A 25,441-nucleotide genomic window follows, 5' to 3' on the forward strand; every position below is an offset into this window, starting at 1 on the left:
TCAATTAATCCTGTGGTGCCATTGCATGCTTTTTTGTCACAGATCTGCCAATCCCAGTAAGTCCAAACCCAATCTACTGTGCATGCACAAATGGCTGGAGCGTGATCCCCGAGTTCAATGTGTTCTGAACATCTAAAGAGTTACTGGGAAGATCTACTGTCTATCACTTGAACAGTAGGGTCACCCTGGGCTCCTAAACTTCAGGAAAACCAATAAGCAGCCACAAAAAGAGCAGCTTGGTGGTAGATGAGGTTGAGTGGTCACCAAAATGGGCAATACTGGAGGATTCACTATAGCTCCTGGGACAAATATATTTTCCAACAGGCTTCCAAAAAAAAAAATAATCATCTATTTCTGTGAAATGACTGTGGTCAAGAGAACCATAGGGAGAAAACAAAAATATTTATACATACTCATTAGTCTAGATTTTATCAATCAGAGCAATGTAGAGATATAAGCACAAATTAGTTTTCCTTCATGTTGGTAGAAGAGTTAGGAGTCCACTACACTATAACAGTGCCTCCATGGGTGGTTTTACAGTTCGATCAGCTCCTAACCAAACAGCTTGTATCCATCCTTTAAGGAAAGGCAGACAGACAAAGAGAAAGCCTATAATTTAAAGTACAAGCACTTCAACGCTTTCTTCCTTCTGGTCCTGTCTTCCTTCTGGTCCCAGTCTGTTCAGCCAGTACAACTTTCATGAATGCAAAATGAAGACAGTAAAAAGAGGAACAGAACTGTCATGTTCTGGAAAAAGGTAAATCCTGTTACTACTCACAAGTGCAATTCAAGTGCCAGACCTTGGGGAATTTAATTCTTCCATCAACCTGGTCACTCTCCCAGGGATACATGTAGCTTTTCCTTCCAGGCAGTCCATACTCCTCTCCCAGCTACAGGAGCTCTGGGCTTGTATGATTACAACCCTAGGGCTGGGAGGTATGTTCACACCCGATTTATTTAATGTAGCTATTCCTGAGAAGCCGATAACAATATTTTCATAGTGAATGGTTTGCATTTCTGAGCCCATAGCACAGTGCCAGATCCAGCTGCTCAGAGATGTTCATTTGAGAAAATCAAATATTTAGTAGCTGTTGCTCTAGCAAACACCACATTAGGCCCCATCTTTGCAAGCAGGGCTCCGTCCTCTGTTAGCCACCACCCTGCAAGTGGAACTCCTCCACAGGACAGCCTCTGCTGCAGGCAGCACACAGGCTTCACCCAGGGGTGCCTGGGAGGAAGGGCTGATGGTCTGGTACTTGCAAACACCAGGAAGAGTAGAAGAGCTGTTTGTTTAAGTGAGGGTAGTGGTCTATGAATGTTTTAATGGTTCATTGTATAACTGCAATGAGTAGGCTGGTATTTTTAACTGTTTAACATTCAGCAGCTTGAATTACATAATTGATTTATTCTGTATAAAGTTTCTAGGTCTACGTTTCTTAGCGGAGGACACTGTTGCTGGACTAGACTACCTCTCTGGGGCTAGTATTTCTTTGGTGTTTCTTTGCCCATGCAGAACAAGCTGTTACAAGAAATAAATGAATAATGTACTGGCTGAACTCAGAATTTTCATCTTATCAGTGAATTAAGCTAAGGGTTTTCTCAAATACATGAACTATTGGGAACTCTTTGTCATAATCATCTGGGAAATACTTCTTCATTTACAGGACTCATGAGCAATTCACTGAAGGTATTAGAAGTCATGCTGGCTGCCTGCCAGGGAATAGGCGGGACTGGCTGCTCCCTGAGAGCCAGAGCCAAGGGGGCTGGGAGTGAGAGCCGGGAGGTGTGTTGGGGTGCAGGTGAGGATCTGGGGGACTGTGGCCATAGCTCAGGAAATGGCCAAGGACAAGAGCCTCAGCTGAAGCAGCTCCTGAGGGCCAGGGCTTGGTGCCAACAGGGGCCTCCCTACCACGCTGCTCCAGAGCACTCCTCACAGCCGCGCGCAGGCCCTGAGCCCCGGCAGCCAGACCTCCAGCAGCAGGGAGGATGTGCTCAGGGCCCCATGGCTGCCTGGAGACATAGCTCCAGGTAAATGTCTGTTATATACCAGATAAGCCAGGATTCCTCACTGTAGCTTGAATAACCATCTCTTCATAATCAAAATTTTCTTCTGGAAAAATATTTAACCATTTGTTATTACTTTATCCCAGACCGGGACTTCCTGACTCCTCTAAAAATCCAAATTTCCTTTTTTTTTTTCAAGATATCATCTCACAGCTATTCCTCTTCCTATACCTGATCATGCACTCAGCTTGTCCACCAGTTGCACATCACAGCATTTACTGACACCACAGTGTAACAGCAAGTTTCCATATTTATAAATCCAACTTGGAAGCACCATGAAATAGAGGAGAATCAATGTAACATGTCCATTCCATGCTCACCAGACAGCTGTGCTATGAGGAAGGCTGGCAGAGAGCCACTAAGGGCATTTCTGTGCTGCCTGGAAGCTCTCTGAACAGAGGCAAAACAGGCTGCAGCACTGTGCCTTGGCTGTGCCTCGGCTGGATGCAGTGCCACCAGACACGTCTTGCTTTGACTCTCCAGCTGGGACCTCTCCAAGACATTACGCAGCCTTGGTGGAGAAACCTGCTGAGCTGATGCCAGCTCCCATGCCTGTTGCATGGTAGAGCAAAGCTGGTGTGAGAAGAGAGGAATAGCTTCACATTTGCTAAACTTACCAAACATTTGCTACAGGAGACAAACCAGATTTCTGTAATTATTCCCAAAATCAGCTTGTCAAGCAAGATGCTTGTGGATCATCTTGGATTGAGCCTGGCCTCCAAACACACAGGCAAATTAAGGGCTGCCTGGTTTCAGGCCAGTCTCCCATTTGGGTGAAACACAGTAAATCCAGTAGGGATCAGTCAGAACTTCAATTTCTTTTCCTCTTAAGCATGCATTTCAGGATAAAGAATTTAGAGCTTCTTAAAGCAGGAACTTTAAGATTAATCTCACTATGGATTAAACCATAGAATTGATGCCATAAGAAAATACTTATGAGGCACAAACTCCTCAAGCCAAGCAGGAAATGTGTCAGATCAAAACTCTGAAAAGAGATGTTTTAATACAAGTGACTTTATAAATGAACTAATAAATCTTAAAGTGAAGTTGGATCTGATGCTGAAGAGACGGACTTGTAAAGCAGGATGCGGGCTTGTACAAGGAGATAAAATCGTCTGTTCTGCTATTAGTATGGTCCATGAAGAGCACCAAATAGAGTCAGTATGGAGAACTGTTGTGCCCTGGAGAGCTCCAGCTGTCAAAAAAGGATGGTACACTCTTGTTCTACAGGTTTTGGCAGGAAAAAGCAAACAATATGGTGTTATCCTCAATCAAAAAAACCCAAACCCAAAATGCTAGTGAAGAAACTACAAAGGATTTCAAATTGCTTGTAAAATTTCTTTTGAAGCTTAGATGAGTCACCATCTGAATCAAATTCTGCCCAATTTGTAGTAAACAGCACCCTGTGTGGCACTCACTCTCTCAAGAAACACTAACTGGAAATGAAGTACTTTAATTTAAAGCTTTATGTTTCTTCTCCCTTTCACCCAAAGGCTTCAAAGCACTTTATAAGTGTGACAATAAAACCTCTCCAGCATTCCTGAGGGATGAGCAGATGGATCTAAAACTACCTTGAACAGCAGATAAACTCTTAGACGTGTGACTGACTGCAGGAGACAACCCCAGAAATGGGCGGCAGGCTTCAGGGAAGCACTGGGGACAGGGGGCTCCTACATGCAACCCGGATTTTCACGAAGTTGCAGAGCTTTGCGGTTCTCTTCCTTTGCATCGGCTTCATGAACCACCAGACAGGGATGATGCACCTCCCAGGCGCGCAGTCTGCATCTTGGTTTGGGTGAGAAATGTGACCAACAGCACTTCATGCTAATGCAGTCTTTCCTGAAATCCTGTGAGGAGGATCACTTTGTGCTGGGAATTAACCTCCTTAGCTTTGCACGGGAACAACGCTCTCCCCTTGCATAGCACACGATAACAGTATTATTGTGAATGGTGTTTCATGGTCACAAGGGAGTGAGCTAATTGCAGATACAGCTCTTGGAGAAGTAATTGCCTTGTACTTTTTTCTTCCTCTGGCTCATGTCTTTCCTTTGTGAGGAGGCCTGAAGCACGTTTCCAGAGAGAAGAGTGAGAGGTCTGTGGCAGACCTCATGCCACTTTCCAGCTGGAGCAAAAGGCTTTCAATCTGTGACACAGAGCTGTTTAAAAGTCATTATTCCCTTACATAAAGCATGCAAACAGTGCACGCAGAGCGTTCAGCGGCACTGCCGCGAACACTCACGTAGCCTCCCACACCGCGGGATCAGAAGGCTGCGGCGGTGGAGGGCCTGCCACCAGGGGCAGGCAGCCCACACGGTTATGGTGAGAGCCGGGCTGCTGCCCCGGGCAGCTCCGCCGGCCCCGCTCCCCGAGGGGCTGAGGCAGCCCGCTATAGGCGGGTGCCCTCGGGGTGGCGGCAAGGCGGGAACCGGGGGCTGCGAAGCGCTGCGAGGCGCTGCAAGGCACCGTGAGGCCGGCGGGCCCCGGCGGGCGGAGCCTCCCGCTGCCAGGCCTGGCCGCCCCGGCCTGCTCCAGCCCGACAGCGGCGCCGGCCCGAGGAGGAGCCGGAACCGCCGCCGCCCCGAGGAGGGGCCGGGGCCGGGGCCACCACCAAGCCAACAGGGCCCGCGGCTCCACCGCTCGCCTCAGGCGGCTGGCGAAGGGGCGGGGCCTCGGGGCGGCCGTCGGCGAGGAGTGGGCGTGTCGCGGGCGGGGCCGGAAGTTCCGGGTCGGAGGGGACAGGAAGTCGGGACGTGGCCGCCGCAGCGGAGCAGGAGGCGGAGGGCGGGCGGGCGGGCGGCGGTGGAGGATGGCGGTGGTGCTGAGCTCCGACCGGCTCGAGGTCTCGGTGGACGGGCTGACGCTGAGCCCTAACGCCGAGGTGCCGCACTGCGAAGCGCGGCCGGGGCAGGGGGAGCCCGCGGCGGGGCGGAGCCGAGCGGGCCCCGGCTCCCCGGGCCAGGCGGAGGTCGGCGGCGAGGCGGCGGAGGAGGCGGCGCTGAGCCTGGAGCGGCGCTGGGGCTTCGCGCTGGAGGAGCTGTACGGCCTGGCGCTCCGCTTCTTCAAAGGTGAGGCCGCCCGGCGACGTGGGCCGCACACCTCCCGCCGGCACCGGGGTGGCGAGGCGGGATCCGCCGCCTCCCGGGACGCCCTGGGCGGTGGCACCGGTCGCCTATCCGCCGAGCCGGGCTGCGGGGCTCCACCTGTGCCCCGGGTCCCCCGAGAGCTGCGGGGGGCAGTGCCGGCGCGGCTCCGGGGCTCGGCGTGCCGGGCGGGGCGGCGAGCAGGGCTGAGCATCGTGTCCCGGCGGTCGGGGTGGCCTGTGGGGATGCGCTGGCCCTGGGGCGAGCGGTGAGCCGAGGCGGGGCGTCGGGCGAAGAGCCGGGAGGCAGCCCCGGGCCGCCCTGTGCCCGCTCCGCGGGGCCGGGAAGGCGTTTCCGAGGGTTTGCACCACCCGACCTAAAAACGGAGCAAAAAATTTAAACCCCTCGTTTGTGGCGTGTGAAGAAAAAACCTTGCCAATGTGGGCGAGGAGTGCGCTGCTTGGGTGTCGTGGAGTCAGCTGCCAGCCGGGATGCTGGCGGGAGGTGTCGTGCCGTCTCCACAGGATGCGAACTTCAAGTCTGGCTTTGCCGCTCCGTGTGCCGTCACGACTCCAGCTGGCAGCTGTTCGAGGGAGCCATCAAATACCCAGGGCGTGGACCTGCAGCGTTTGTCTTGGGAATCCCCTGTAGCCAGGTTTGCTTCCGTAGGAAGCTGGAGGTACCTTGCCACACTGGCTTTCCTCAAGAGGAGGAAATCGACTGTGGTTTGCGGAGGAAGAGCTGTGCTCGTTGTAGCACTACGTTGTGTTTGAGCACCTTGCAGCGATGTGTGGCTCTGCTGGCTTCCAGGTGGCTGCTGCTTAATTTTCGGCTGCTGCTTAATGTGGGGTGTCTAGCAACATGCCTGTGCTAGGGAGGATACAACTCTACTTGGAAAGGTCAGTCTTGTGGCAAGCAGTTGATAGATGACAGCTCCCCTCCCCCAGGAAGGCTGCCTCTTCTGAGGGCGAGCATACTGGCAGGTGGAAACTGTGCTAGAAGGACAGAGTTGTCTGTTTTCTTCAGTTTGGCTGACCTGCACCCTGATCATTGTTAGGAGTATGTAAGGCTCTAAGCAATTTTCTTAAGCCTTGCTTCTTTGACCCTGTTACGATGCCTGTCCACAAAGCAGTTTTTCTGTTAGCATGCTAACATGCAGAGATTTTTTTTAAGTGCAAGAACCATAAGGGATCATAAGGGTCTTGATCTTTTTTTTTTTTTTTTTTTCCCCCCCCCCCCCCCCCCCGTGTCAGAAGCTGGTGCAACCAGGTGTCAGGTTGTGGAAGCTGTCTCTTCTATCTCTTTCTCCTTTCTGTATAACAAGCTACTTGAAAGAGTTCTGGTTTGGTTTAATGAGCATTTGTTCTTAAAATGTGGTGCAGAAAGAAATACATCTGCAGTAGCAAGTTCTTTATCTTAGTTGACTGTGGTCTTGGATTTAATAATCTACTGAAACCTGTATTTACAATGTAAAAATTACACAGTGTGAATGGGCTTATCTAGACTGTTGCTAATCTATGTCTGTTATATCTCTTGTTTTAATGAAACTTATGTTCTACCTTCATCTCTGCTTGGATCATGAAAAGTCAGTGGAGTGTTACTTGTGTCTAGGTTCCAGTTCCTTGTGTTGTCTAAATGGTGGGGGTTTTGTTGCTTTCCTTTTAATGAAAGCTTAATCTCCACATTTCAACTTACTGCTGCTCTTTTTTTTTAAACTTTCTGCAATTTCTTCTAACGCATGGTTTTGCTCATAAAAGGAAATTTTTCTTCATTGCATAGAGTTGTCAGCCTTTTCAAATGAAGACCTTGTTCCTCTATCCTTATGGCTGGAATAAGTCAAATGAAGTCATTGCCCATACTTTCATCTTTAGTTTTTTTGCTGAAAGTGCCGTAACGTGAAGATTTCTATTTATAGATGTGATGGTGAGTTACAGGAGCTTGTAATACTTGGATTGCTGATTCTATATCTGTATGGCTCTGAAAATAATTGATCTTGTTTCCAAATTATTTTCATGCATCCACTGTCAAAACAACTGTGGGAGTGGGCATGCATGTTTTGCAGCCTTGTAGGTGCCAAGGAACAAATACAGATTCCTCTGTTACTTCAAGAAGCAACATATGAGGCATCGGAAGGTTGACCCATGTTAATAGGTCAGTGCTGAGATCCTGTTCCTGATAATTTCTCTAAAAACTATACTGACTTGGAGATGAGGGTGTCTTTTGGAAAATGTTATCTGTCTTAAAGCTAGTTGATATCCGTGCCTTGGTGTATGATGTTACCTACTCACACAGCTACCATGGAACAAACACGTGACTCGGGGCAGCACTTGTTTGGGAGAAGGACGGTGTCTGTGTGATGGGTGGAAGGAGCTCGGGTCAGGATACTAGAGGAGTCCCTGTGCGAGGTCAAAGGCTAAGCAGCATTCGCTAGTTAAGCAGCTTCCTTTCTGCTTCAGTGTGCAGACTGAGTTGTCTGGTTTTAATCCGTGATGTGCTTTCTTCCTAGAAGAGTTGAATCTGATCAGAATACTTCGGATCTGCTTATTACGATGACTGCTAACACTTGTCTGTGGTGGCATTTTGCATGTAGCAGGGTTGCTGGAAGACAGGACAGGGTGGGAGTGCGTATAAACAATGTGAAAAACACAACTGAAACTGGGCTAGGATATTAAGAGTCTCAAAAAGCTACTTTAGTCTTTCTCTGATGAAGACAAGCAGATCTAAAATGCATGACCCTGGGTCACTTCAACTGCGAGGCCTTAGGCTGTGCAGAGGATGTGCACTAGCTTTTTTTAGCATCCATAATGGCTTGTGAAGAAAGCTTTTTAGAATAACAGGGGCATAGAAAGTGGATGGTTAATAGTGTTCCGGTCTATTTTTCCCTGAGAAATGAGAGCCTTCCTTGCAATACGCACCCTTTCCCTTACTCCTCTGTTAAGCCTAGTTCAGGTCAACCAGCGTTGTGGTTGCCATTCAGAAGCTGCTGTGCTGTGCTGGATCCGGTGTACAGTGGAGAACACAGTCACATTGCTGAAATGGGTATGTTTGTTTCAGACAGTCCGTAATGGTGTGCCCTGGGGCAGCTGGCAGCGTAGAAGTGTCTCTGACAATTTATTGTGCATGTTGAGCTGGTACTGGCTACCCCAGTGAGGGTAACTTGTGCGGGGTGGAAGCTGCATCCTGCTGAGGGGGTGGCTTGCATAGCTCTGCCAGCAGATCGCTTCCAGTATCAGCCTGGCTTTATGGTTCTCCACATCCTGTCATCAAAATACCATTGTACCCGCCCTTCAATATATGACAGTCCCAGACGTGTTCATGCGTTGTCTGAAGTGATTTGCAGTGTGGCACATCTGAGTGGACAGTATACAGACCATATCGGTTTGGTATGTAAAAGCTCTCCTGGTATGTTAAGTAGTCTAACTTTGACTGCTCCAAGTTTTTCCTCTTATCCCAACAAGAATGCATCTTCACTATCAGCAATACATCATTCTAACTTAATTGTTTGACTTCTTTTTTTTTTTTTTTGAGGGCTAATTTGATGGCATGATTGTAATTTGTAAGTTAAATAGGCTCTTGTTCTCAGGAATATGAAAACCTCTCTAACATCTATGTTTGATGTGAAGTTGAGCTTTGATCATGTTTAATTGGAAGGGCTGGTTGGTAACTTCAACATCTCCAGCAGAGGAGAATTAGGAGCGTAAGAGCGTGTACTGGGATCAGCAGGCAGCGATTCAGTTCTTGTGCTTCTCAGTTTTAGTTTTGCTTATTAAAATTTTGCAAATGAATGCCATTAACATACGTGACTTCTGCTTTTAAAAGCTACAAGGTGAAACATCGTGCTTCACAGACTATTTTCTAGCTTCTTCTAGATAATTGGACTGAATGCTATCCCGTGGGAACTGGGCATTTAGAGAGGGTGCAGTAGGTGAAGTTGAAGTGGAAAGCTGCTCTTACAGGGGGAAAAAATCTGGTGTTACATAGGAGTAACAGTATCTTGTATGATGCAGTCTCTTAAGTCTATTTCTTAAACTCACTTGAGTCTTAAATTTGCAGTTTTATACCAATTCATGTCAATGGTGCACAATGCCACATAGTGCCATAAGCCTCTGTTACCTGCTTTTCAACTTTCTGTTGTGTTTGCATGTCGACACAAACTGTGGGCTTCAAGCACACAGTTGATTACCTGTAGTGCAAGGAGGGTCATTAGTGTTTTGAGTACTGGTTTTCTGGAGTATTCAGCTGAGTTGCCCTCCGTGGATCTCAGTTTTGTGGGGAGCAAGCAGAGCAAGCAGCTGCTGTTAAGGAGAGCTGCCGTAACAGGATAGCTGTTGCGGGGGTGGGAATTGCCCTTTCAGGGGTGACAATGCAGTGTGGTTTCATGGCACACATCAAGGCCTGAGCTTGCAAAAAGTGGGAGCCAGTCTTGCTCTGCTCTGGGTGAACTACTTCATGTCATTAGTGAACTACGTGTGTGTATATGGGTGCTTGCTGCAGAATGCCTAAAGCATCGTAGGTCCATAGCCTGCCTCGTTCATGGTACCGTTCCCTAAACCTCTGCTTGTAGAGTTCGGTCTGTTCGTGGCTGCCGCTTAAGCGCAGAGTTCAGTTGACTACAGAAATTGCCATTTCGGGTGGATGATGATTGGCAGTATTATCAGGGAAGAAGTCTTCTAATCTGTAAGAAAGCTGAGCCTTTCTTTGGCCCTGTTGGGCCAGGCGTACCGGTGGCATTAGGGAGGGTTTTATAGTTGCTGTACTACTCCTGTGCCCATCCTTTGGATTTCTCAATGTGTTCCCTAGAGCTCTTTGGTGTTCTTCAGCCTCTTGACAGCTGTATTAGACATGTGTGTAATAGGTACTTAAATGGTACGTTCACGGATGCTTGAATAAATCTGGCACTTCTACTTGTCTGGACTCATTAATGCTCTTTTTTTGGCATATTTGATTCTGCACATGGCTTCAGGTCCTCTGGTTCAGTTTAACAACACTTCCAAATTTTTGGGATAATTATACAGCGTGGTTCATGCTGAATAATTCAACTGAAAAATAGCTAGTATACAACTTTGTTCTCTTGACTGGCTCCAAATATTTTTCTGAGAGCTTGCTTCTAATCTGTATTATCTACAAGTCACTGAATGCCTGTCTCATATTTTTCTCATCTGTCTGTTTTCCTCTCTTATCTAGCTTGTTTGTTTTTCTTCCCTTGGGTCACCGTTATTTGTAAACACAGATTTTTGGTTTCCCTTGACAGTTAGCGCTTGAGGTCTGACTTGTCTGTTTTGTGAAAATGCAGATGTGCTGTGTATAGCATGGGAAACAGCATATTTATTTTTTTTTTTCCCTTTAACCCTCTTCAGAAGTGTGTTCGAGTGCTGACGGTGTTGGCTTGCTTAGGTAGCAGCCTAGTACAGCAAATGGCTGGGGGCTCTGACAAACAGCTGTCGGTACACAGCTTGTACAAGGCAAACCATGCTGTAGGGACCCCTTTGAGAAGAGTACTTTGCTTGGAAGCCTGGCAAAATCTGTGTGGTACCCTTATCAATCGACTTGCTTTTAAGCATGCTGCCCCAGAATATTAAGTATGATTTCCAAGTGTGTGCTGTTTAATGGAAGTGCTTGCTACCCAATATGCAAATTCTGAGTTAAATGTGAAGTGTGAAAGAAATGAGGAGAAGCCAAAGGACTCTGTGTGGCCTGAGAGCAGGAGCTCTGAGACCCAGGGACAGAGCTTACCAGGATGCGGTGATCTGCAGCTCTTTAAGGATCACAGACTTGGGGTGGGAAGGGACTTCTGGGGATCAAGTTTAACCCTCCTGTGTGGACCAGGCTTCTCAGGACTCTGTCTGGGTTTTGGATATCTCCAAGGATGGAGACTTCAAAACCTCTCTGTGCATCCTGTTCCAGTGCTTAATCACTCTCACAGTTTAAGAAAAAAAAAAAAAGCAAGCCCCCTCTTAAGCATAGGTGGAGTTTCCTATATTTCAGTTTGTCTGCTGCTTCTTGTTGTAAGGTTGTGTGATATTGGGAGAAGAGCAAATACTTGAGATTCTGGAAGAGTGGAGTGGACCTCTAGGAATGGATAATAAACAATTCAATGTTTACCTTCCTAATTCTTTGATTCTGGCTTTAAAACAAATGGCATGCACGTAGTGGTTCCTTGTGATGTTTTAACTGAGTCAGTTCAGTAACATACTGAACTTACTCTGTCAAAAATAGAGCTTTTTGCTGTGACCTGCAAACACTTTTCCTCTGGGGTTGTTTCCAATTTTCAGAAGCATTCGCTCGGAGTTTTTCAGTAAGCCATAGTAGTGGTATTTCCCCTACTCCTTTGTTCTGAGATTTGCTGCTTTTCCTGTTAATAACTCTGTTCGCAAGCATCAGTTGAACAATTTTGCAATCTGTAAACGTCAGCCCTAAAATTTGGGTGTGAATCGGACTGCTCAGATTGGGGCTGTAAACAGCTTGCTCCGAAAGAGAGCTGGGAACCAGTGGCAGCTGTGCCTGCAGTTCCTGACACATGGAGAGCAGTTAGAGTACAGTCATGTGGAATGAGGAAGCTATTACCAGAGGTAAACAATAGTCATTTCAGCCTTCCAAAAGGAGATGATGCTTTTTTATTTATTCTCCTGTTCAAGAAAAAGGTCTTTTCTTAATGAGCAGTGTAATTTTCAATAGCAGTGCCTGTTGCTTAATTCGTTTTGACAGTTTAAATGTACTGAGGTAAGTCCTAGCTGACTCAATCGTACATCATTTTAAGTCAAGGCAAGTCGTCTTGCCAGTAAGTGTGGTGGGATATTACCAGGACCACTTCAGGAGGTGTTGGTGTGGAGTTGTTGGAATTCTGATTATGTTCAGGCTTCTGTTGCTTGTGTCACATGGCCAGAGCCTTCTGCACGTGTTGGTGCTGATGGGGTCACCTCTGAGGCTTTTCATTGTGAGGGGTTATTCCAGCTGCCTTGGCAAAGTGCAGCAATCATGTTCCCTCAAGGAAAACTCCCATAATTCTGATTTATTTTTTTTTCTTCTCTGCAGTTTTCCTTGCCCTAAACCTTGCTTGTTCCGCTTTCATTGATGTGGAGAGCAATCTATAAAGTTAACATCACATCTTTCTTTGTGGAAATTCCTTCCTATCCACACTACAATAGACTTGGCAGACACATTTGAAATCAAGTTAAGGTTTTTAAATATTTGTGAGATACAGATCCATATGGTATAATGTTCAACTAATTAACATAAATATTTATGTCACAACTTATTAGCTGAGGTTGAATATAGATGGTATGATGAAAAACACAATTAAGTTTCAGCAGCTGAAGTAGATGTGCTGCTTCTGGACGGATCTATATTTGAATAGAACTGACAATTTGTCTAACCTTTTGTGACTTCTCTTATTCTTTTTTTTTTTTACAGAGGAAATCATGGTAGTGGCTATACAAAATGTTCTTTGCTATCTTTAGCTTAATTAATCGCAACACTGAAAATTTTTTTCTGCAGAAAAAGATGGCAAGGCCTTTCATCCAACATATGAAGAAAAACTCAAACTTGTGGCACTGCACAAGCAGGTTCTGCTGGGACCTTACAACCCTGACACTTGCCCTGAAGTTGGATTCTTTGATGTGCTGGGGAACGATAGAAGGTAAAAGGGCTGGTGCTCTTACTGGTCTTAACTCTGCTTTTCCTGTCTGAAGATAACATCATCCAGTTTCCCCCATGAGATAAGTATGTGGGTTGCCTCGACACATGTGTATGGTAGTGGAAAGTGAGAGTGGCCTCTTCAAATACACCGTAGAAATCTGAGTCACAGTTCAGTGAAGGAGCTAACAGAAGGTTGTTGGGTTTCGGCCAGCCCCATTAGGAAAAGCTGCTCTGCTGTGCTAACAGTCCAGTTTCTCGTAGCAGTTTCAGACTCAGCTGTGTGTCAGTGTGCAGGCCCGCGTTTCATCCAAACTCCACACCAGGGTTACAGCAGGCAAAGCCCTTTGCCGGTGGTAGCAGCAGTCGCCATAGCTTTTGCTAATGCTCCAGATAACTTCTGATACCAGATACCTGATGCATGCAAACTCTTGATTGAATTTTTGACATCTGGGCAGTCTCAGGCTTGTCTCTTGTATTGCTTGCAGTTCAGGCTGCACTTCAGATGTTCGTTGTTGCTATTTCTAGTGTGAAGGCCATGTGCAACACAGCACTGGCTTCTTGGAGCCAGACCCAGCGCACTGCTTTTGCCCAGATGGATGTAGCTTTCCTTTAGGAGGAGCCAGGCTGTTCCATTCAACTAACTGAAACACTAGAATCGATCGTTGTTACAGTGTTTGTTCATCCAGGAAAATGTATGCATATTTTCCCACAAACTTTTTAGTGAGAGAAGGGTAAAAAATAATTCAGGTTCATCTGTAGTTGGGAAGTTTCTGGATGTAGTTCAGAATTTTAAGTAGGGTTGATGGTATGTATGAGACTTCCTATAAGCACTTAATTATGCCTGTTTGAAAGAGTTGTTCTGGTGCAGGCAGGCGAGAGCACTGTGCTGTCTTTGGGAAGAAGGTGTTGGTTCTCTGAAACTGCGTATGATAAAGTTTGGTCCCTGTGCACCCAGCTTTTTTTTTTTTTTTTAGATGGGTTATCAGAGGTCACTACTGACTTGAAAAGAGTTGAGTCTTCTGTTATTTCAGCTGATTTCTCTCTCAGGAAGGAATGGGCTGCCCTTGGAAACATGTCAAAGCAGAAAGCTATGACAGAATTTGTGAAGCTCCTGAATAGGTGCTGCCACTTGTTTTCAACGTATGTCACTTCCCACAAGATAGAGAAAGAAGAACAAGAAAAGAAAAGGTAATGTTTGAGTCCTTTGGTGTTGGAGTGTATTGTGTGTAACTCGACCTGTGGGCAGTATCACAGCTAGCTTAGGCTGAAGTTGTCTTGGGAAGAGAAATGCTTGAAGTTTAGGTGGCTGTGGTGCCTTATGATCTCTTTAAGTGTTTTTACTTTGCCTGTAATGAATGATTGTTTCTGAGGTGAAGACACCTACAGTACAAGGGGGTTTTAAGCTTTTGGTGCTACTGTCATCTGCTTCACAAAATGTCTGCCCTGATACATCTGTGGACTAAACATGTTCAGAACATGAAATTGTCAGGTGTTTTAAACTGCTCTGCTAGTATGGGTTAGCAATTTGACAAAGGCTATCTTCTACTATTATTTATGTATCATGTGATTAATAAACTATAGCATCCATGTAATTACTGAATATATGTTAAAGCTTGGAAGATGCATTTAAGGTTTTCGGGCAACTTTTTCTGTTGCACTCTCTGACAGATAGCGTACTAACAGGTTAAATGAATATCAAGTTACGATACATCATTTTTACTTGTCATGCTGCAGAGTGCAGTAAAACTAAAAAGTAATGTGATTTCTTCTTGTGTCCAGTAAGACACTTCTGCAGGCCAATTTAAGTGGGAGGAGATGATACCAAACAAAAAGCCTTTTGGGGCAGGCAAAAGGCAGGTTGCAGCATGTGGAAAATAACTCATCCTAGGATTGTAGGAATGCTGAAATAGCTTACTGAGTGGATGTTGCAGAAGAGAAGAGGAAGAACGAAGGCGACGTGAAGAGGAGGAGCGTGAGCGTTTACAAAAAGAAGAAGAAAAACGTAGGCGAGAAGAGGAGGAAAGACTGAGAAGGGAAGAAGAAGAGAGGAGGAGAATAGAAGAAGAGCGACTTCGGATGGAACAACAGAAGTGAGTAGCTGAAACAAACAACACTTCAAAGAAAATAGCTGCCTTAAAATTGAGGCAATTGTATCTAACTGATTAAACAGTTGATGCTAGAATTGAATGCCTGAAGTTCAGAGCACTCAAGTCTGGCAGTGACACTTGCATCCTTAGTTAAGGTGGGGTCAGTTTGCAGACAGTAATTACCCTGTTGTGTTACTGTATGCAGCCTTCTCAGATGAAAGTGCCAGAGAAGCTTTCTTTAAAGAGAAGCTCTGGAGGCTTTTGGGTTCAAGAGTTGCACCTCCTGAAGACTTGCGGCTCTGCTTCTTAAATGATTAATGCTGCGCTCAACCGAGCAGAGTGAAATGTCCAGCGGGAAGCGTTGTTTGAACTGTCACTTGAAAGTTTCTATCCCTTCACAGGAGGCGGAGCCTTGCAAAAAGGATAAGGGCACTTCAGTGGGGTGTTCTGAATGCATGGCTGAAATTTTCTAACATGGTAGTCTTAAGCTACCTCCTTAAAGGTGCTCCCTTTCTTGGAAGTGTAGATCTCATTTGTATGCTGACAATCACTGGATCTTACCACCTTTCTAAAAGAAATACACAATTTGTGTTCTAATACACTTAATCTCTGTTTGTAGCCTGAAGTAAATTGTTTCCTTAGAATATACAGCTCTAGTTGTTTTTCATTGTTCCCATCACATTCAGATGGAGAAAACATGGATCTAGCTTTGCACACTGTGTTTAAGAGAATAGTAAAACACCAAAGCTGTTCCATATCCATCAGCAACCGTTTTCCATAATAAAAATGTCTTCACAGGGGGTGTCTCTGAAGTAGATCCTGCACTTGCTATGTAGTGGTTTTAAGGAGCAAATAATTAATCCACAAATTTTACTGTTTGTTTAATGTGGTGAGAGCCAGAGAAGTGTAAAATACAGACATAAATGAACAGAGAATACAATAAAAAATGTTGCACAGCCCTAAGTAACAAGAAGTGTGGTATGCCTTGAAGTTGAGATTATTTTTTTTTACATTAATAGCAGTTGTGTATTAAGTGGTTGTAGCAGGTTACAAAGAGAAAGAGCTTAGACAGAAAGAGAATGTGGATACATACACTTGGCCTGTATGTATGTATCTAAACTGGTTATAGTTACTACTCTTCAGCAAAATTTTGCCCTTTAGGATACTGAACCAGTCCTAATACTGGAGCTTTTAGAGGATGATTTTTTTGGGAGGGAAAGAATCCTGCGTTTGTGTGATACTACTTCCTTCCTCTGAAGATAGCTAGTCATTATGGACATACGTGAGACAGACCCTGGATCTAGCTGATAATTTTACTGTGTAGTTCGTTAGCCTTTTGTAGAGAGGAGAAAAACTGAGCCTGTGTGTAAGTAACCCATGTAATGTTCCTCCTGCAGTTTCACCAGTTCAGTTTATTGGAGGCGCAGATGCCCTATTTGGCAGCATCTTTTTTTCGTTCCTGAATTAGGCCACAGTCAGTCATGCTTTTCATATTTGTTTGCATACTCCTGGGAAATTAAGATAGTAATGTGGCGTGTTCTTCTTAGGTTTACCAAAATGCATTGGTGTGTTGTACCACAGCAGGATTGTTCTTACCAGTATTTGTAGAAGGGCTGCTAGAAGAATGGCTTCTACATGTTCTCTGGAAGAACCAAATGTGGGGGTTTTGCCTTGCTTGAGAAATTTAGTCGTGTGTTTTCGTAGCACTACATCTTTGTCAGACTACAGATTGAGAATTATGTAAGAGGTCTTTTTTTAATTGTTATTTTAACATTTGATGTTTTCAAATGTGGAGTAAAAATTGTTGCTTCCTTCTTTATATTCCCAGCATATCTTGACAAAATTTACATTGGCATGACCTCTGGGCTGTGCTCTATTATGTAGATTTGTTTTAATTGGTTTTCCCAGGAATTGAATTAACTGTCTTTGAGGCCATTTAAATCACTTAAGTACAGGATTCCCCCAGCATCATCAGCTGCTTGTAATCTTCATGCTCTCCTCCCACCGATCTAGGCAACAGATAATGGCAGCACTGAACTCCCAGACTGCAATCCAGTTCCAGCAGTATGCAGCCCAGCAGTACCCGGGCAACTATGAACAGCAGCAGATCCTAATTCGGCAGCTCCAAGAACAGCATTATCAACAATACATGCAGCAGTTGTATCAAGTCCAGCTTGCACAGCAACAGGTATGGCTGGCCAGCTGAGAAACTTGGATTTTTATGTCCCAGGCTGTCCCTGGGAGGTGTTAACTTGCCTGCTGTTACCTCCTTGAAAAGATAATTGCTACAAGAGAGTGTTGTAGTGACTAATGCTGCTTCACATTCAAACACCAAAGCTCATTTAGTTAACCTTTTCAAGTAGTTTTCCGAGGCAGCCATTAGTTAAGAAAACTGTAGTAAGCAGCCTTTACTAATTACTTTGTTCGATATTATTCTTGGACGCCTGATGTGGAGTGCTCCGCTGCAGCATCGATTGTGTGTAACTCTGTGGGGATACAGACCAGGGCATCTGAGCAGGAGCAGACCTGTTCAGGTGACTCTCCCTGTAGGGATCACACCTGAAGGTCTGTGTGGACCAGCAGGCTGTGGTCAGCCCTGGGTTTCCAGCTGAACGTGCATGTGCACTGCCACATCCGCTACTGGGTGTGAGATTGCTCCTCCCTGCCAACTTGAGCACTACTGACTTCTCTCTCCTTTTACATCTATTGTCTGATACCACTGGCTAATTAAGTCTCCTGCTTGTGATTTGGGTGGGAGGATAGACTTTTGTATTGCTGGTAGCAATGGGTGGCAGTAGGACGTGACTTCTTTGCAAAGGTTTTGTGCCTGGGCTTGGAAGGCTACTTTTCTTTAGGTGAATTTTGCATATCTGGCAAATGTGCTGTATTCACATCTCAAGCTATTTTAAAGTTTAAGAATGTCTTAAACACATGCAAGCCAGACTTCAGACACCAGTGCATCTGACTTCTCTGGGCAGGACCTGAATCTTGAATGGCCTATAACTGCCAGCCTGAGGTCTGGAGGTCTGTTGTTCTTGAGCTAAAGACTTAAAATTCAGGAACTAATTTCCCATTAAGTCATTTGTATTTTGACAAGGCTGACACCTCCAAAGAACTGTCCAAGGAAGGAATCCATGTGAATATCATGAAGTTCAGCGAGGCCAAGTGCAAGCTCCTGCACCTGGTACCAGTACAGACTGGGGGATGAATGGACTGTGAGCAGCCCTGCAGAGATGGACTTGGGGACACTGGTGGATGAAAAACTGGCTATGAGCTGGCAATGGGCTCTTGCAGCCCAGAAGGCCAACCATATCCCGGGCTGCATAAAAAGTGTGGTCAGAAGACTGAGGGAGGGAGGTGCTTCTCCTTCTCAGCTCTCATCAGACCTCACCTGGAGCCCTGTGTCCCGCTCTAGGGTCCCCAGTGCAAGAAAGACCCTGGACCTGTTAGAGCTGATCTGAGGAGGGCTGCAAAAATGGTCGGAGGGCTGGAGCACCTCTCCTGTGAAGAAGGGCTGAGAGAGCTGGGGTTGCTCAGCCCAGAGAAGAGAAGGCTCCGGGGAGACCCTATTGCAGCCTTTCAAGACTTAAAGGAGGCTTGAAAGAAAGACTGAGAAAGACCTTTTTACCAGGGCCTGTAGTGACAAGATCTGGGGCGATAGTTTTAATCTGAGAGAGTGTAGATTTAGGTTGGACATAAGGAAGAAATTTTTTTTTTATGAGAGTGTTCAGATGCTGAATCAGGTTACCCAGAGAAGCTGGTGTCCCTGCCCGTGGCAGGTGGGTTGGACTAGGTAATCTTTAAAGATCCCTTCCAACCCAAAGCATGATTTGAAGTGATGTAGGAAAGTCAGAGGCTTCCTGTCCTGTTATAGTTGCGCTTTAAGCTTAATGACACCTTGGTACCAGTGCTCTGGTGTCATAGTGGTAAGCAAAAGCTATAGCCTCATCAGTCATGTCCTCGATGCCTTCTGTAATTGATAACTGCCCCCTTGAGACTGAGGTGTCAGAGACACTGCTGCCAGTTTTCTTCAGTGCTATCAGCACTGGCTCCTTTCAGTCATGGCTGGCTGCTTTCTACATAGAAAAGACTGATGCCCTCCAAGACCTGGGCAAAACAGCCTTTCCTTTATAGTGGCTTACAAAATAAGAAGTCTGCTGGGCAATGAAGCTTATCTTCCGAGTCTGTTTGGACAACTCTTGTAGAGGAAAGGATGAAAGACGAGCATGTAACAGCTAAAGTTACTTGATTCTACTTCAGACTTCCCTGAAGACTCAGGTAGCCTCTGTAACACTTCTGAGGAATACATCCTTTTTTGGATGCCTGTAACTCTGCAGCCTTGGGATCTGTTAGTGTAATTAAAAGTGCTGTTCTGTCATGGCTGCTTACAGATCAGCTTGTGTTACAACTAGTTCTGGCAAGGCTGTGTGCAGTAGTTTTCTAGAAAAGTTCTCGCCAGTTTACGTTGTCTCAGTGTGTGTAGCATGGCAGCAGTAGAAGGTAGATCTGTGCAGCATCTGTACAGTTGCTCAAATTTGAAATCTAATGTTTGGCTGTGTTGTCTTCATGCTCCTTCAGGATACCTATATTACATTCATTCATCAAAATCATGTGCTTATTAGGTTACTCTTTAAAGAATGGTACTGTCACTTACACCTTTTTCTCTGTCCCAACAAGAAAGCGTACGTAATCTGTACTGATATCCCCCTGCCCCTAGTTAAGCCTTGAAGGTAAAGGGGTAATGCAGCCTGCTCAAATCCAAAAGGATGTTTGTTGCCTTGTATAATTTCATTTTAGGTATATTTAATCCTTTGCACAGGGACAGCGTGGTAAATTCTATCTAAAGAGTTTCAATGTAAGTAAGTCATGTTCTAAAAGCAGCACCTCTGAGCTTTAACGACTCTTCTTCCAGACCACTCACAGTCCTCGTAGCTCTTCATGCTTCCTGCTTTGATAGAGAGCCCCATAGAGCAGATTAACTCACAAATTGGCGAGTAGTTGTTAAACCTTAAATACTTGCAGCTCTTCTTAGACCTGGATGAGCTCAGATTGGAACCCTTTCAGCCCACTGGTAAAAACCAGCAAACAAGTCATCACTTTCAATTTTGAAGGGAGTGTTATAGGAATTACTGGAATGCAGAACTTCTGTAGTTAAGTGCAGGAGTTTGTGTGTGCCCTAATTAACTTGGAAGTTGAATCTTTTTGTTCAGCTTGTATCTGCCAGCCTAGAACAAAGTGACTTCACTCCCCTGATACGACGTACATGTAATTCTCACTGGTTAGTGTGTGATGCGTCTGGTCTTTTATGTCAGCCCTCTTTGTGGGGTGCAGGGGGAGGTATTTTTGTCTTTAAAATGTCTTTATACCCTCTGCTGGAAGAGGGAGACATCTTAGGGAGGTTTTGGTGTTACTTGATTTAATTTCTGTCATTTTAGGCAGCCTTACAAAAACAGCAGGAGGCGGTTGTGGCAGCAACAGGGACACCCCTGACTACTGCATCAAAGGTGAATGCACCTGCCCCAGGGGACACCCCATCCATTAACGGGCAGGCCAGTGCACATGCAGACAGCCCTGAAAAAGAGCTGGATCCAGAGGCTTTGGAAGAAGCGCTGGAGAATGGACCAAAAGGTAGGACTAGCTAGACTCAGTAATTAAAAAATAAATGGGTGCAAGCCTTTTCTGGGTTCGCTATCGCTCTTTGCTTGGCTTCACTGGGCTATGGAAGAGCTAGGTTTAATTCCTTGGTCCAGTTTCTCTCAAGGGAGAACAATATTGCACAGGCAAAACCCAGTTTTGTGGGCAGGGAAAGAGAAAGCAGCAGAAGCATTTCAGGCAAAGTGGACAGGATCCAGAACATCCTTTCACTCTTGACTTGAAGGAAAGGAGTGTAAAAGTTCTGGCAGAAAGCTCTTTGGTACAGAAATATGTGCAATCTTATTTGAACTCAGATCAAAACAGTGATTTAGCCTTGTGGATTAAAATAAAGCTACATCCTTCTTGCTGTCTCGGAATACTGCCCTACCAGTGGCTTAGCCTGGTCCTGTGTGCAATCTGGACTGCTGTCCCCTCCCATTTCCCACCCCTGCCTTCCTCAAACAGCTTCTAGGAAGCTGTAGAAGCAGAGCAGGGAAAGTAGCCTCCCAGCAGCACTCTCATCACTGGTATTTCTGGTGTTGCCTCTATACTTTCATCCATAATCAGCAGTCCTCAAAAGACTTGCTTGGATCCCAGTACGGAACTGACACCAGCGCAGTCCCTGTCTGTGTAGCGAGGTGTTCAGTTATTTAGTCAGTATCTGGTAATTTCTAGACAAGTCCACAACTTCTGGTTCTGTCACATTAAAGATCTTTTCAGTGAAGGGTTTTGTGCAGTGTAACCCCATGTTTTCTGTGTAAGCACTGTTGGCTTAAATATAACAGATGGGCAAACTAGTAGGGCTTGTGTGTGCAGTGTTAGATCTAAACTCATGCAAGTTTCAACTGTGAAAACCAAACCAAACAAAACCCAATAATTACTTGGAAGCAACTTGGATGCTTGTGGCCCTCAAGTGCCCCTAAGGCACACTTAAGTATGCAGCATCAGTAACTGAAACAAGGCTTAACCAGAGTATTTCTTCCCCTCTCTCCAGATTCCGTTCCGGTGATAGCTGCCCCATCGATGTGGACACGACCCCAGATAAAAGACTTCAAGGAAAAAATCCGGCAGGATGCAGACTCTGTGATCACAGTGGGCCGAGGAGAAGTAGTTACAGTTAGAGTACCAACCCACGAAGAGGGGTCTTACCTCTTTTGGGAGTTTGCTACAGACAATTATGACATTGGTTTTGGGGTGTATTTTGAATGGACAGACTCCCCTAATACTGCAGTCAGTGTGCATGTCAGCGAATCCAGTGATGATGAGGATGAAGAAGAAGGTAAGCGTGCTTATTTATGTGAACTGCCAATCCTTCAGAGCTTGCCATGGGGGGAAAGACCCAACTGATTGTCTCGTGTAACTTCCTAGTTCCCCCAGCTTCCATCTAGGTGAAATCTGGCCTTTAATTTTGGATAGGAAGTGCAATTCTGAAGTGAACTTCAGTCACCTGATTTGGTCATAGATAGGTTAAAGCATTTGAGGGTGGGGAAATCCTTTTCCAAAGTTTTAGTTACTGCTTAGTGTGCCCTCTCGTTCAAATCAGCAAGCTAGATTGAAACTGTGCCGTAATGGAGCATAATGGATCTGCACACTGCAAGTGTTAAGAAAAATCCTGCCCTGCTGTTCATCAACTTTTTCTAGGGAGGAAGTTTCCTTGAGGCTTCAGCAAAACAGCTTAAAAGAATAATTCCTGATAGTGGCCAGGGCACGAGTCACAGCTTTACCTATGGGGGAGTCTAGCATACCACCAGAGAAAATACGTTTTGAAATGAGCACGTGATTTGCGTACGAACTGCTCTGACATAGGAAGCAGCAGCCTTCTGGAGGGTATTACTACTCAGTAGTTGGGAGCAGTCAGTGTGGGGTCATGTCTTGTTGAACACTAGAGCGTGGCATCTCTACAAACTGACCCAGCTGTGCTGGGAAGATGGGTGTGGTGAGTTGTCAATATCAATATCAAACTGTAAAATTCATGGTAAAGTGAGCGTGCTTACTGTTCCTCCTGCTTTTGAATGCTTTAGCCACAGCTTTGGTATGAGCTCCCTCAACCCATCTGATTTTTAAACTAACAAAGAGCGCCTTGTCCGCTACAGATCAGTCTGACTTTCTCTTGTAAAGCATCCACCCATGTTAACGGACACTTTTTTTTTTCTTGCAGAAAATACTAGCAGTGAAGAAAAAGCCAAAAAGAATGCCAACAAGCCTCAGCTAGATGAAATAGTGCCTGTGTACAGACGAGACTGTCACGAAGAAGTGTATGCTGGCAGCCACCAGTACCCAGGGAGAGGAGTTTATCTTCTTAAATTTGACAACTCCTACTCTCTATGGAGGTCAAAAACAGTTTACTACAGAGTTTATTATACTAGATAAAGGTGTGGCTGTGTCTGGGCTGTGCAGAAGATGTCATTTTATTTGGAATTTTCTTCAAGCATAATGGATCCTTTTGAGTCTGTGTTTTATCCTGTCTGTATCTGTATGGTTTGTGTGAACTTTAACAAGTAGACACTGGGATCTTCCTGCTCCATGACACTAATGCATATTGCATTGGGCTTAACACAGGATCTCCCTAGCCCTTTTGGGTATTGGAGTTAACCAATGGAAGTCATTGGCTCCAATGCTAAGGTCACATCAGTTGCATTTGTTACAGCCTCATGAAAAAGGGGGAGGGAGTTGCTGGCTCACTGGCTGGGTGATCTGATGTTTCCAGGTCTGGATGCTTTGAATAACTTGTTAACGGTTAATTTAAAGGTCCCATCAATAACTGGTAGATTTGGATGCAGTTTGCTGTGTAGCAAGTTTCTCTTAACTGTAATTGAATGTCAGATTTTTACACCATTAAAACTTGAAACTTTAAGTTGATGCAGTTTAGAAACAAGTTGTCTCGCTTCTGTCCTCATCAAAGAAGAAACATTCAGTTCCTTGAACCAGTGTAGTGGCTAAGACAGGGATGAACAGCATCCTGAAAGTACAGCAAATAACCTCTCCTGAAGATGTAAACTGAGTGACAATTTATAATATACGTAACAAGAAGAACCTTAATCTCTCTGCCCCGCTGTTAACCCTAGAATAGACAAAGTCATTTTTTGAGGCAATTGACTTTGAACCAGGGCACAAACAATTTCTAAGTTTGGTGGGTTTTTAATGACTTTAAAAAAAAAAAAAAAACAACAAACCAAACCAAAACAAACCAACAACAAACTAACTACAAACCTGAAAACAGTTTTCTGTACCATGTTCTGGTTTGTCTGTTTTTGTAAAACCTGAATAAGCACGTTGTGCATCTGCAGAACAGTAAGTCACTTTGATAAAGTATAGGAATTAATGTTGCACTAATTATGGAAATCACTGCCAGTCCATTTTAGTCTGAGCTGGTGATACGTGGGTGCAAACTTTCTGCTTTAATCTGTAAATGTCTGCAGAAAGGCAGAGTGCACATACAGATACTTAATAATGTAGCTTTAATCTCAGTTTCATATGGTTTGGTTGGGGCATTTCATATTTTGTATTGTGGAAAAATGCAGGTGGCTACCTGACTTGAGGCTGCAGAAGGAACCTGCTGTCCTTGGAGCCCTGCGCCCCAGGGGTGAGGTGTTGGCAGTGATGACTTGCACAAGTGCTCTCTGCATGGGTAACTGAAAAGAAACTTGGTAGCTAAAAGAAAACGGTTACTTTGAGTGTCTCAGATCAGTTCTTGCAGTAGGACTCCCGTTGATTAGCTGCAGTGTGTACAGTTCCACGGCAGATGATACTAAGTTTGTGGGATTTGTTTGAATAATCAGTTTGTACATACATAATACTTTACTTTTCTCATACCAACCATGGAGATACTTCTCCTAGAGTGTTTAACTTGTCATCTTGCGTTTGGTTCAGCAACACCATACAAGCTTATAGCTAGTTAGTGCTGCTTTATCCAAAAACACTGTACAATGTTCTGCTCTTGTGTACATACAGTATATAAACCATGAATTTAGAAAGTACCTTGCTTTTAAAGAAAACTGTATTTAATGTAAAAAACAAAAAAAACCAAAAAAAACCAAAAAACAAAAACTTTTAAAAAGGCAGGCACTAATATATTTCTTCTGGTCTTCAATTTAAATTTTTTTTTGTCCATACAAAAATGTTATAACTTTTTTCTCTAAGAATATCTGTTCTTGGGAGTGGTGTTTGTCGCTTTAAATGGCAGCACTTACTGTCATGTGTTGGATGTTAGAACTTTTACGTTTTCAGACTTTTTTTTTATTGCCTTTGGCTGTTGGTTAGTACAGTACAAGTGCGATTTCAAGATACCTTGAGATAGTATTTAATCCTAATTAAAATACATTTATCTGTAATGCTGTTGGCTTTTTATTGATTTGGAAACCTTGGCATTGCTGCATATGGCTATTGAGTTAAGTATGGCTATTGAGTTAAGATAAGCTTGTCCTCTTCCCTGTGATTTTTAAAAATCCAGTGCCATGTTAACAGTGTGGTCTTAGCAGCCAAATCACTTGGGCCAAAGGCTCTGCATGAGATGTGTCACTATCTTGCTTGATGAGGCCATCTGTCAACATTAGAAGAGCCCAGCTTGAACAGCGTAATCACTTTGGTTTTTGAAAGGGTTGGATGTGGGCAGCTGACACTTGTAAGCTATTTTCTGCCTAGGAGAAAAGCATCCCACTCTCCCCGAGGTATAGTGAACCCAGCCCCGAGGGGTGGTACGAGCTGGCAGCATTGTACTGAAAAGCCCTTTGCCCAGAACCATGCACGGTTTAGACTGAACAAGAAGAAAAGCGAGACTGGAGAGGCAAAAAGGCAAGTGATGCTAAGGTTTCTGTTGGCCAAAATTGCCCTCTGCCACTTCCCTGCTGCTAGTAAGTAGCTTATCCTGGAGCTGAGGCCAGAAGCGGGTTTTGCCCTAGTTTGCTGGGTGGCCCAGTCCCTGTAGGCAGCAACCTCTCAAGC

The 25,441-nt window shown here is 45.0% G+C and overlaps 1 protein-coding gene across 1 annotated transcript; it reads left to right on the forward strand.

The window, feature by feature from the left end:
• Positions 1 to 4,849: 4,849 nt before the first annotated feature.
• ACBD3 (acyl-CoA binding domain containing 3) lies at positions 4,850 to 24,831 on the forward strand. Its single transcript, XM_056357378.1, has 8 exons — positions 4,850 to 5,129; positions 12,639 to 12,780; positions 13,827 to 13,967; positions 14,711 to 14,869; positions 16,880 to 17,054; positions 20,302 to 20,494; positions 21,495 to 21,779; positions 22,659 to 24,831. The coding sequence occupies exons 1-8, from the start codon at positions 4,871 to 4,873 to the stop codon at positions 22,868 to 22,870; spliced, it is 1,566 nt and encodes a 521-aa protein (XP_056213353.1). The 5' UTR covers positions 4,850 to 4,870; the 3' UTR covers positions 22,871 to 24,831.
• The last annotated feature ends 610 nt before the right edge of the window (positions 24,832 to 25,441 follow it).

Source organism: Falco biarmicus, chromosome 12 (assembly GCF_023638135.1).
Source record: "Falco biarmicus isolate bFalBia1 chromosome 12, bFalBia1.pri, whole genome shotgun sequence".
NCBI classification, from domain to species: domain Eukaryota; kingdom Metazoa; phylum Chordata; class Aves; order Falconiformes; family Falconidae; genus Falco; species Falco biarmicus.